The sequence below is a fragment of the Drosophila miranda genome (genome assembly GCF_003369915.1).
Source record: "Drosophila miranda strain MSH22 chromosome Y unlocalized genomic scaffold, D.miranda_PacBio2.1 Contig_Y2_pilon, whole genome shotgun sequence".
Lineage (NCBI taxonomy): Eukaryota > Metazoa > Arthropoda > Insecta > Diptera > Drosophilidae > Drosophila > Drosophila miranda.
In genome coordinates, this window is record NW_022881614.1 from 10,542,089 (window position 1) to 10,554,861 (window position 12,773).

The window sequence follows — 12,773 nt, forward strand, 5'->3', positions numbered from 1 at the left end:
TTGAGCGGAAATATGTAACTGTGCTCTGTGGAAATGCGAATGTATGTATTTTAATTGGCCATCGTAAAAATGTGCAACTTTTCTCTTTCGGCGCATGTACATACATTTCATGTTACAGAAATTGAAATAGTGCGGAGCGGTGTATTTTCACTGGAATAATGCTCGTGGAGTTGGACAACAATGTCACTGGCAAGTTTCTCATCATTATGGCATGCAGCAAATGCCAATTTACATAGATATGTAAAGTAACAATTATTTATTTCCATAGGGTCTGCGGCCGGGCAAGAGATCCAGCCGCCGAAATGCTTCGTCTGGCCGGTGGGACGGTCGAGAAAACTTCAGGTACTGTGACAAAAAGTTTGGAGTTTGTTAAGTCGTCGTCAGCGAGTCGGCCAACCTGTTACCGCTACAGTTATGATTTTGAGCGCAAAAGTTGTGCCACAACTTTACCCATGTGCACATTTCTTTCTCATTTCACTTTCTTCAAGCATGCTACATACACAAACACACACATGCTCGCTTGAGTACATGTGGCGTTGGCAGTGGCAAACGAATTTATTTTAATTCGATAAAGTTAACAACTCGGTTACTGGAAAGAAAAGAAGGGACAGATGCAGAGGCAGAAATAAAAGTGAAATTGACGACAACAAGGGCAACATGGAAGGAAGGGCTGTGTGCGTTCGGCGCGAGATCATTCAAAGTCAGGTCGCGGCTTCACTTTCGTTTTCATCTCAACCTATTACAAAATAACCAATACGAATACACATGTCCAGTCGTGCATTTGGGTGTGTGTGTATTTGTGTGTGCTTGTATTTAGTATTTACTGTTTGATTTGCATAGTGGAACGTTGGATCGCTGGAAGAAACTTGTTTCCCATTCTGCTTTTGTTGTCTTTAGTGTTTTTTTGGCTTTAACACGCGCGACAAAAATGTTTCTGCATTTAAAAATGTGACTAGTAGATTTCCATAAGTTGTATTTCTTGATTTCTGCTCAATATATGTACATATGTATGTATACTACATACGTATGTATGTATGTATGTGTGTTCGAGGTGTGCGGTGTGATCATCGCATCATTAGCAAGTTAATTTTATTAGTGCTGCTTTTGTTGTTTTGAGACCACAACAAAATTTGGTCTCAGCTTTTGAATTTTGAATTCGTTGTGCAGAAGAAAGGTTGTACATACATGGCATATTATGCATGTATATCGATGTCTGATGTAACAGATTCGAGTCGAATGTGTTGGTTTACTTTTTTTTGGTGATTAATTAAAATAAAGCCGCCTTGCGGTATGTTTATTTTGTACACATACCACCGTGTATTACATATGTGCGCACAGTATGTACGAGACACTGCAACGCTTAATTCTTTCGTCAGAACAGCACTCAAAGCAAATATTTACTGTCCTGTTTTTCGCCGAAACAACCTCAAGTCTGGGTTAAGAACTCTTTTTCTCTTTACTCTTTACTCCTTACCAAATGTTTATTGACATTCACTGAGATCACTGTAAAAAATCGACGGAGTCATCCTAAAGCTTCAGAGCCATAAAAAGGTTGCCGAAAAAGGCCAAGCCATCAAAATTGCACACCCCCTTGGGGGCAAGAAGTCGAAATCAACTGCAGGTGAAACCAAATTTTCTGTTGACGGTATTTGTTGTTGACGTATTTGTTTTTAGCTCTAGTCAGACTGCAAATTTATTCACAGTTCCTTTACTTTTTGCAGATCTCTGCCCAACACAAAACAAATACATCTGGAAAAAGAAGGAGTGAAAAAGTCACCTGCCTTGAGGGTGCGGGAAGCCACCAGCAATCAGATGAAAGGTAGACTCCTCTTCTATAGTTGGAACTTTTGGCTTAACATTTTCTGTTTTTTTTTTTGCAGATCTCTAACTACAAGCCCAACGGACACGGATACATCTAAAAACGGGAGCTTCCCGGCAGAGATAATTTTGACAATCTGTACATAGATCGCCGCGTGTTTTGTTAGCTGCACGGAAGTCTGGTACGTGTTTTTATTTTTCTTTGGGTTTATTACTAAGCGCATCCGTTTCGTTTCTTTTCGTCTTTTTTTCGTGACAATTCACAACAGTTTAAGTTTAATTTCGAGTTTTTAATTTTAACACGCATTTATTGTGGCTGTTCTTTTAATCAGAAGAGACCTTCGGGAAGTTCCGGCTTGTAAAAGACGGCACGAAAGAAATCTCACGGCTCGAAAATGCCGTCGCCGACATCGAGATAAATTAGCACGGGGTGAATCAGACGGAGTTTGGGTATCTTTTTCGGTTTTTATACCCGATACTCAAAATGAGTATTGGGGTATATTAGATTTGTGGTAAAAGTGGATGTGTGTAACGTCCAGAAGGAATCAGTTCCGACCCCATAAAGTATATATATTCTTGTTCAGCATCAATAGCCGAGTCGATTGAGCCCTGTCTGTCTGTCCGTCTGTCCGTCCGTCCGTCCGTCCGTCCGTCCGTCCGTCCCCTTCAGCGCCCAGTGCTCAAAGACTATAAGATCTAGAGCAACGATGTTTTGGATCCAGACTTCTGTGATATGTCACTGCTACAAAAATATTTCAAAACTTCGCCCCGCCCACTTCCGCCCCCACAAAGGACGAAAATCTGTGGCATCCACATTTTTAAAGATACGATAAAACCAAAAACGCAGAATCGTAGAGGATGACTATATGTTCTAGAGTGTAAAATCTCAACCAGATCGTATAATTATTATAGCCAGAATCAAGAAAACAATTTCATTATTTCTCGCTCTGTCTCTCTCTAACACACAGGTTTCATGGTCGGCTTTGCCAATTGCAAAATATGAGTTCAAGGATCTCAGAACCTATAAGAGCCAGAGCAACCAAATTTGGTATCCACACTCCTGTGATATCGGACCTTGACCGTTTCGTGTCCAAATTTCGCCACACCCCCTTCCGCCTCCGCAAAGGACGAAAATCTGGGGCATCCACAAATCTCAGAGACTATTAAGGCTAGAGTAACCAAATTTGGTATCCGCACTTCTGTTAGATCTCACTATAAAACGTATATCTCAAAATTTCGCCCCACCCCCTTCCGCCCCCACAAAGGACGAAAATCTGTTGCATCCACAATATTGCACATTCGAGAAAACTAAAAACGCAGAATCATAGATAATGACCATATCTATCAGATTGCTGAATCTGGATCAGATCAGATCATTTTTATAGCCAAAAGGAACAAATCAATTTGCACTGGCTACGCAGCCCCCGACGTCACGCTCAGACTGATTTTGTGTCTCTCTCGCAGGCACTCCTTGTCGTGTCGTTTAATATTAGCGGCGTCTGCCGGAGGAGAGCCATACTGACTTAGTATCGGGTATAACTTTAGAGTTGCGGTCTCCGCAGCAACTCACAACGTTCCCCCTCGTTTTTTCTGCTGCTCTTAATGAAAACACACACAAAATATGAGCAGAGATAACATGACAACGACGGCAGCCACAGTAACAATAACAAAATATTTCAGAGAATATGACTTAAATATATAATAAAGGAAGGCTCGAATAGAAAGATACCCTTGCGGATTAGATTGTTTCCTGCGCTGTAGGTGTCAGCCGATAGCCAGAATACCCTGTGCAAGGGTATTTATAAAAAAACATATGTAAAACCCACTCACCTTGTGCGCTGACGCTGCAGAAGACGAGGCAGAGGCAGAGACATAGCCAGATGATGGTGCCGCCGGGGAAGAAGTAGAAGAAGCTATGGCAGAGGGGCACCGACGCTGACAGCGTCGGTCGCTTCACTTTGCCAGACATTGTTTCTCGCTTTCAACTCAAAAATGTATCCAAAATGTTGTTGTTGTATTTGTAATTTGCAATATTTTTGTAACTTTTTGTTGAAGCTTTTTATAAGCGCTTTTGTAAATTATCGTTAAGTTATCTGTTGTTCGGTATTTGCATTTTGTTATTGTATGTTTTTTTTAATTGATGGCTCCAAAGCCGAATTTAGTCAAGAGCGAGAAATTGTTTTTGGGCAGGCTGGGGCTCTCGGACGGGTTTTTGGAATCATTTCGCGGAGCGAGCGTTGTGTTTTGGGAATACCGTTAAGATATATTTAATAATAATGCGATTTGTTTGTGGATCTTAATGTAAGGAAGGGTTCAAGGCTGCTTTGCCTCTTCTCTGTATATGTATGTATAACTAGAATTGTGTGTGAGTAGGCTAAGTTCTGTATATGGTATATGGAGAGGCCTAATGATGCTCCAATGTCAATGGACTCGTTCTAATAGATATTTGAATGGAATGGAATGGAATATTTAATTGGTCGCAAATATGGAATACAGAGATTTTTAGATTAAACTGAGAGACGAGACCCTACACATTCTTCTTTGATTAATTTCTACTTATCCAAATTATCCTTTCATTTATTAATTTATTCTCTATCTTAAAATTGATTTCAAATTGATGTACTTTTTAATGGAATTTTTTATTTATTTTTCGATGCTTTTGGCACCGTTTCTTTAATCTATTTTTTGTATTATTCACTCTTTTGGCAGCACGCGAACTTGCAAAAAATCCCAATAAATTTTCACTTGTTGCTCTCGAGCACTCTGTCAAAAAATAATGGCAGCATTCACCTTGAATCTGTCTTTGCTATATAAACACGAGCCACATAATATATGTATGTATCTTTGCGGAGGTTCGTTTTGTTTCTTCTTTTTGTTGTTGTTGTTGTTTGTGGGTTGGTTTGCAATTGTTTATGTGATTTTTCGTTTCGTTTATTTGATTTGTCTGTGCGGCTGTCACTGATTTTTCTCTTTTCTGTTGCTTGGTCTTTTACCTCTAGAAACTTTCGCGTTTTATCAGCCAATGACCTTGGCTTGGCTAATTATACAAAAATTAATAACTTTTAATTAACTTGAGGGGCTTCTCTCCATGCCATGCACAATTCCTATGCATTTTATGGTAGTTTCTACTTATTGCCGGAGGTCAGCAGAATCTCAATGCTATACTCGGTTAGTAACTATTTAGATGGATGGGTGCTCCTATGGCTGTCGGTTGGCGAAACGAGTGCACTGCAGTGCAGTGCAGCACCCCCGGCACAGTGGGGCCACACAAGCAATAATCCATGCAAACTTGCTTTCGAAGCAAAGTGAAATTTTCCACTCCAGAAGAGGCGTGGGGTCGTCAGGGGTTGGTGGGGAGACGGAGACGCGGACACTTTTTATGACGACCGAAACAACAACGGTAATGCAAAATTACGCTCTTTGCATACGAAAAAACAAACGAAATTCCCGTAACAAACGAACAAACCGAACCCGACGCACTTGCTCCGATCAACGGCAGAGAGAGATAGAGAGAGAGAGAAGAGGGAGAGGCACTTACAAATCAACGACTTGACGATATCGTCTTGGTGGCAATCGAACGACATTCACTTGGCCAAAACCAAAAAGCGACCGGCGGCAACAACCAAACTGTTTCGAATCAAACTGAAGAATGGCTTGGTTAAAGTGGAAGCCCCACCAAAAGCCAACCAAAGCCAAAACCAAAGCCAGAGACAGCCAGAGCCACCAGAGCAAGAGCATTGGCTAAAACACGTTTAAGCCAAGACAAGTGCGGAGAGCGCGAGCGAGTACCAAGTACCAAGAGAGAGAGAGAGAGAGAGAGCGCGTGGCAGCTGCGGCTGTCGTTTGCATTTAGCCACCAGGCAGGCTCCTGCTCCAAAGTTGATTAAAGAACTTAATGCAAATTTAATTTTAAACCAAGAAAGTAAAATTTAAGTTTGAAAATGAACTAGTTCCTGTTTTTCGTTTTGGCACCACCTGTCTGCGGTTCATGTCTTGGCTTTGTCAAATTTAATGTAAAATGCATGTACAATGTAGTTGCCATGGAGCAGAGGTACTTCAAATATGTTTTTCGAATTTTTAGACTTTTCTTTTCCTTAAATTACAAGTTTTAAAGAATAGACTCGATCTTATCGAACATTCATTTAGGAAAATGAATAATGCGTGATACCTTGTCTAGTCCTCAAGGTCCGTATTCGGTGGAGCATATTGCGGGGTTTGTTAAATTAGTTTAATTTCCCCTGATCCTGCCCCCCAAATTTCGTGGTTCGCCCACTTTGGGCACAGCAGATAAATTTAAAAGCCAACGAGCCGAGAAATGACGAGTGATTGACGATAGATGGTCTGCCAGGAAGGGGCAATAGGAGTGGGGCAATAGGAGTGGGGCTGCGAATGGAGTTTCAGAAAAGTTGCCTGCAGGGCGATTGCTGGGACCCTCGCTGCGTATGTGTGATATAAGCGCAACGTGTTAGCAGAAAATATGCAAATGATGCTTCGATGCGCCACTATGTAAGAGCCTCCGGCAGAAATATGCAGAAGTAGCCGCACCGTTCACCTGTAGCCCAAAGGAATGCAGTGAGTGTTATGTCCAATGGCTTGTCAGGAAAGGGCTGCTGCCTATCTCGTCCCGACTGTTATTTCTGTCCGCTACAGCTCTCGCGTTTTGCTATTTTTATACCCGATACTCAAAATGAGTATTGGGGTATATTAGATTTGTGGTAAAGTGGATGTGTGTAACGTCCAGAAGGAATCGTTTCCGACCCCATAAAGTATATATATTCTTGATAAGCATCAATAGCCGAGTCGATTGAGCCATGTCTGTCTGTCCGTCTGTCCGTCCGTCCGTCTGTCCGTCTGTCCGTCCGTCCGTCCGTCCGTCTGTCCGTCCCCTTCAGCGCCTAGTGCTCAAAGACTATAAGAGCGAGAGTAACGATGTTTTGGATCCAGACTTCTGTGATATGTCACTGCTACAAGAATATTTCAAAACTTTGCCCCGCCCACTTCCGGCCCCACAAAGGGCGAAAATCTGTGGCATCCACAATTTCGACGATACGAGAAAACTAAAAACGCAGAATCGTAGAAGATGACTATATCTTCTAGAGTGCAATATCTGAACCAGATCGTATAATTATTATAGCCAGAATCAAGAAAACAATTTCATTCTTTCTCGCTCTGTCTCTCTCTAACACACAGGTTTCATGTTCGGTTTTGCCAATTACAAAATATGAGTTCAAGGATCTCAGAACCCATAAGAGCTAGAGCAACCAAATTTGGTATCCCGACTCCTGTGATATCGGACCTTGACCATTTTGTGTCAAAATTTCGCCACACCCCCTTCCGCCCCCGCAAAGGACGAAAATCTGAGGCATCCACAAATCTCAGAGACTATTAAGGATAGAGTAACCAAATTTGGTACACACACTCCTTTAAGATGTCACTATAAAACGTATATCTCAAAATTTCGCCCCCACAAAGGACGAAAATCTGTTGCATCCACAATATTGCAGATTCGAGAAAACTAAAAACGCAGAATCATAGATAATGACCATATCTATCAGATTGCTGAATCTGTATCAGATCAGATCATTTTTATAGCCAAAAGGAACAAATCAATTTGCAGTGGCTACGAGCGCCCGACGTCACGCTCAGACTGATTTTCTGTCTCTCTCGCACGCACTCTTTGTCGTGTCGTTTAATATTAGCGGCGTCTGCCGGAGGAGAGCCATACTGACTAAGTATCGGGTATAACTGTAGAGTTGCGGTGTCCGCAGCAACTCACAACGTTCCCCCTCGTTAATCTCTGTGCGTGCGCTCATGTTTGTGTGTGGTTTATACCATCACAAAGAGAATGATGATTTTGACCATATGTTTGCAACGCCAAGAGAAAATCCTTTGCGAGCCAAGAGATCAGCATCAAGACTCAAGTCGATATCGTCATGTCCTTCTGAAGAGATTACTGTACAGATTTCCCTGTAGCTGTCATTGGAAATGGATGTGTCTACTAGGGTGTCAAATGGCTCGGCCCCCAACGGTAACCGTCGCTTGTTCCCTTCTTGTGTCCTCATGTAGGCGTTTTGTCGCCTGACTGTGTGGGTGACGGCATCGTCTGGGACACGGGAGCCGCGTCCTGGTTTGATGCCACTGACAGCTGGCTACGCATTTTAAATGCCTAAATTGGATCAGAGTACGTAATGGAAAATCGTACCTAAAGGCCAGGCGATGTGGCAATATGCTAAACATTGCGTGTCGACACAGCCACTATTGTGGCTACCAAGGATAATGCTCGATCGCTGCAGGGACAGCATTTATTCCTTAGATTCCTTATAATACCTAGCACTTAAGAAAACTTTGACCTTTGAAATTGTATAACACCAAAAATTGAGCTCCCCCCAAGGATATCCTCCAGCTTGGATATTTCCTGAACGTATGCCACACAATTTTACGATGCTCAGTTTATCACTCTGGCAAGCGAAGCAGTAGCCAAAAATCACCACCTGCTGATTTATATTTAGCTAAAATATACAACCGCATTCTCAGGTTCTCCTTCTCCTTCGCAGGAACATCGTCACTCGTATATTATCCCCACTCGACCCCGTCGACTCATCTGACTTAACCTTCTCCGCTTGGCCTGATTCTGGTTCTGGCCTCTACTCGAACACGAGTATATTTTAAGCATTTACAACTTGATGGCCAATGGTCTAGTGGCAGGCCATGCAGTGGTCCTCCATCTCTATCTCCATTCCCCCTCCATCGACTTGCTCTGAGTCTAAGCCCCTTTTGGGAGCAATCACAGCTGGCGGTTGGCCGCAAAGGCCACAAGCCACAAGAGTCAGCCCCATCCAGCGGCAGAGTGTAACATCAGAGCTTAGAGATGGTGGGATGGAGAGCTTGAGGAGGAGGGTTGGGAGCAACGAATTTCTTACCAACTAATTGCTGGGGAACCAGGGCAAACCTCTGATAACCGACACCATATGAGCTAGCTCCACCACCATTAGACAAGCGGGCAGGGGTGAGGGGCTGAAGGAGCAGCACCTGCCAGTGGAGTGATATCAAGCATACGCCTCGTGTGACATCTAATTAAGGCCCCAAATAATCCCAGCAAGAGGCAGACGACGGGTACTAGCCAATTAAACATGCAAAGTCTCCAGGTTCAGTTGATTATTAACACCATTATCATCCACACATCCGATCCCCCCCTCGCACCGAAGGCGCTGATTCCGCCCCAATAATAAATAAACTTTAGAGAGCATAAAGAGACGAGGAAATAAGTGGAGCGTGTTAGTTTGGATTCGGGTTTGGATTTGAATTTGGACCCGCATCACCAACTGAGAGGCACTCATTCTCATCGCGCATACAGGATACATGAGGGAACGGCCTTGCCCTCGGGCACTTGAGCAAATATGTAGTAAAAAGGACATTCGCTCGAATTGTCACATTCGTTCGGCGAACTGGTGCCCCGATTTATGCATTTGCCTACAGACAAAGGAATTTCTATAAAGATGCCACAGAACTTGTCAGCTTTCTTTGTTTTTTGCCAAAGGTCAAACATGCCTTAAATATCGGTTCACCATAAAAAACGAGTCTGTGCTTCTCTTTTTGGGAATGTTTTAAAGGCTGCCTAAACTTCAATTACACAACAAATTCATTTGATTTTCGTTTTGTTTTGTAAAGTACTTATCCGAGGGTATTATTATTTTTGATCTGTCCCTGCCCACAGGAAATAATCCCAAAAGTGGCAGACACTCGTTTAGTTAACTTCCCTTTCAATTCTAATTTTCGCTCTCATCCCCCGAATGGTCAGACTTCTTGGCGCAACTTTGTTGGCCCAAAAGGCAAAAGGCGACCAAATGGCGAAACTTTTGGAGCCTTGATAGAATAAATCTTTTTTCCGATTCGCTGATTTTATTTGTTTGCTTTTGCAGAGGCAGAAGAATGGGGCACAAACCCTTTTCGATCAAATTAGCTCCAGTCAGTGGAGCAATTCCATCACTGGGAGCTGATGAAAGTTCTCTATTGGCCTAGTAGGGGCTTCCAGGAGGGGGCTTCGAATGCTAAAGAGAAGAGTCACAATTTGGCTTAAATCAAAAATAAATCGAATTCAGAGTGATAAATATTGTATATCCATTCAATTGGCCCACAAAACTACGGTGTATATCGAAGACTACAGGAGGTAGAACTAACAATCGATGCCATTCCGTGTGTAGTGAGTACTTGCAGTCTTTATGGACACTTATTGAGTCATAGAGTTCGAAACTTTACAGATTGTGTGTCTCATAGAGTGAACAAACGGAGAGGATGAGGGGATTCTCTCTAAATGTTGCAGATGGCTTGACATTGTTGCCAAAATATGACGACAGACGCGGAAAACTTTGATGGGTCACCATCCCCTGCCAAATCATTGGTCGTTCATTTATCAGCGGGGCACTGGAGGCGGCATAGGGCTGGGTAGCCCCACAACAGCCCCCGAGAACAACGATGAAAAGCCAGAAATCCCACAAAGTTGTAAGCCAACATCCAAGTTTTCCTCGCAATCGATGTACTTGAATGCCGAGTGCGGCTAAGTTTTCGTTTCCGTTTCCGGTCTGTGAGACAAATAAACACGGCCTAAGAGGCAAAGCTAAAGCTAGAGCAACAGAAAGGAGAGTTAAATTCCATAAGGATTCGCTTTCCACTTGAGCGGAAGGGCCAGACTTCGGCTACGAATCTCCCTCCCCCAGTAACGGATAATAATCCGAGAAAACTTAGTACAAGGAGTGCGTAAGGACACCACTAACACAAACAGATATCTTTTTCTGGAAAAAACCTGACAGAAATATGCCATAAGCAGGTTCTTTTTTATTCCTGTATCACTTCTTTGGCTTTGGCAATTGTGAAATTGCGCGAAAGATGGCTTGTCAGTGCCAGCTGGCGGCAGCAGCGAAGACGAGTAGAGTAGATTAAACGAGGGGGAACGTTGTGAGTTGCTGCGAACACCGCAACTCTACAGTTATACCCGATACTAAGTCAGAATGGCTCTCCTCCGGCAGACGCCGCTAATATTAAACGACACGACAAAGAGTGCGTGCGAGAGAGACAGAAAATCAGTCTGAGCGTGACGTCGGGCGCTGCGTAGCCACTGCAAATTGATTTGTTCCTTTTGGCTATAAAAATGATCTGATCTGATCCAGATGCAGCAATCTGATAGATATGGTCATTATCTATGATTCTGCGTTTTTAGTTTTCTCGAATCTGCAATATTGTGGATGCAACAGATTTTCGTCCTTTGTGGGGGCGCAAGAGGGTGGGGCGAAATTTTGAGATATACGTTTTATAGTGACATCTAAAAGGAGTGTATACCAAATTTGGTTACTCTAGCCTTAATAGTCTCTTAGATTTGTGGATGCCTCAGATTTTCGTCCTTTGCGGGGGCGGAAGGGGGTGTGGCGAAATTTTGACACAAAATGGTCAAGGTCCGATATCACAGGAGTCGGGATACCAAATTTGGTTGCTCTAGCTCTTATGGGTTCTGAGATCCTTGAACTCATATTTTGCAATTGGCAAAACCGACCATGAAACCTGTGTGTTAGAGAGAGACAGAGCGAGAAAGAATGAAATTGTTTTCTTGATTCTGGCTATAATAATTATACGATCTGGTTCAGATATTGCACTCTAGAAGATATAGTCATCTTCTACGATTCTGCGTTTTTAGTTTTCTCGTATCGTCGAAATTGTGGATGCCACAGATTTTCGCCCTTTGTGGGGCCGGAAGTGGGCGGGGCAAAGTTTTGAAATATTCTTGTAGCAGTGACATATCACAGAAGTCTGGATCCAAAACATCGTTACTCTCGCTCTTATAGTCTTTGAGCACTAGGCGCTGAAGGGGACGGACAGACGGACGGACGGACGGACGGACAGACGGACAGACGGACGGACGGACAGACGGACAGACAGACATGGCTCAATCGACTCGGCTATTGATGCTGATCAAGAATATATATACTTTATGGGGTCGGAAACGATTCCTTCTGGACGTTACACACATCCACTTTACCACAAATCTAATATACCCCAATACTCATTTTGAGTATCGGGTATAAAAATAGCAAAACGCGAGAGCTGTAGCGGACAGAAATAACAGTCGGGACGAGATAGGCAGCAGCCCTTTCCTGACAAGCCATTGGACATAACACTCACTGCATTCCTTTGGGCTACAGGTGAACGGTGCGGCTACTTCTGCATATTTCTGCCGGAGGCTCTTACATAGTCGCGCATCGAAGCATCATTTGCATATTTTCTGCTAACACGTTGCGCTTATATCAGCGCAGCGAGGGTCCCAGCAATCGCCCTGCAGGCAACTTTTCTGAAACTCCATTCGCAGCCCCACTCCTATTGCCCCACTCCTATTGCCCCTTCCTGGCAGACCATCTATCGTCAATCACTCGTCATTTCTCGGCTCGTTGGCTTTTAAATTTATCTGCTGTGCCCAAAGTGGGCGAACCACGAAATTTGGGGGGCAGGATCAGGGGAAATTAAACTAATTTAACAAACCCCGCAATATGCTCCACCGAATACGGACTTTGAGGACTAGACAAGGTATCACGCATTATTCATTTTCCTAAATGAATGTTCGATAAGATCGAGTCTATTCTTTAAAACTTGTAATTTAAGGAAAAGAAAAGTCTAAAAATTCGAAAAACATATTTGAGGTAACTCTGCTACATGGCAACTACATTGTACATGCATTTTACATTAAATTTGACAAAGCCAAGACATGAACCGCAGACAGGTGGTGCCAAAACGAAAAACAGGAACTAGTTCATTTTCAAACTTAAATTTTACTTTCTTGGTTTAAAATTAAATTTGCATTAAGTTCTTTAATCAACTTTGGAGCAGGAGCCTGCCTGTTGGCTAAATGCAAACGACAGCCGCAGCTGCCACGCGCTCTCTCTCTCTCTCTCTCTCTCTTGGTACTTGGTACT

At 43.1% G+C, this 12,773-nt stretch overlaps 1 protein-coding gene and 1 long non-coding RNA gene across 5 annotated transcripts in view; one reads left to right on the forward strand and one right to left on the reverse strand.

Annotated features, from left to right (window-relative positions):
- LOC117192260 (mucin-5AC-like) overlaps positions 1–5,469 on the reverse strand; it is a 62,831-nt gene extending 57,362 nt beyond the window's left edge. The window contains exon 1 of the mRNA XM_033396920.1: positions 3,649–5,469. Within this exon, the coding sequence (XP_033252811.1) occupies positions 3,649–3,787 (139 nt within the window). The 5' untranslated portion in view covers positions 3,788–5,469. The remainder of the gene's footprint in view (positions 1–3,648) is intronic.
- Positions 269–2,227, forward strand: LOC117192261. Of its 4 annotated transcripts, XR_004474264.1 has the most exons (4): positions 292–999; positions 1,722–1,819; positions 1,881–2,000; positions 2,088–2,227. It is a non-coding gene; the product is annotated as an uncharacterized LOC117192261 (long non-coding RNA). The 4 variants fall into 4 exon arrangements; XR_004474265.1 differs by having other exon boundaries at positions 269–342; positions 1,881–2,119; XR_004474263.1 differs by having other exon boundaries at positions 1,881–2,119.
- Positions 5,470–12,773: the final 7,304 nt, after the last annotated feature.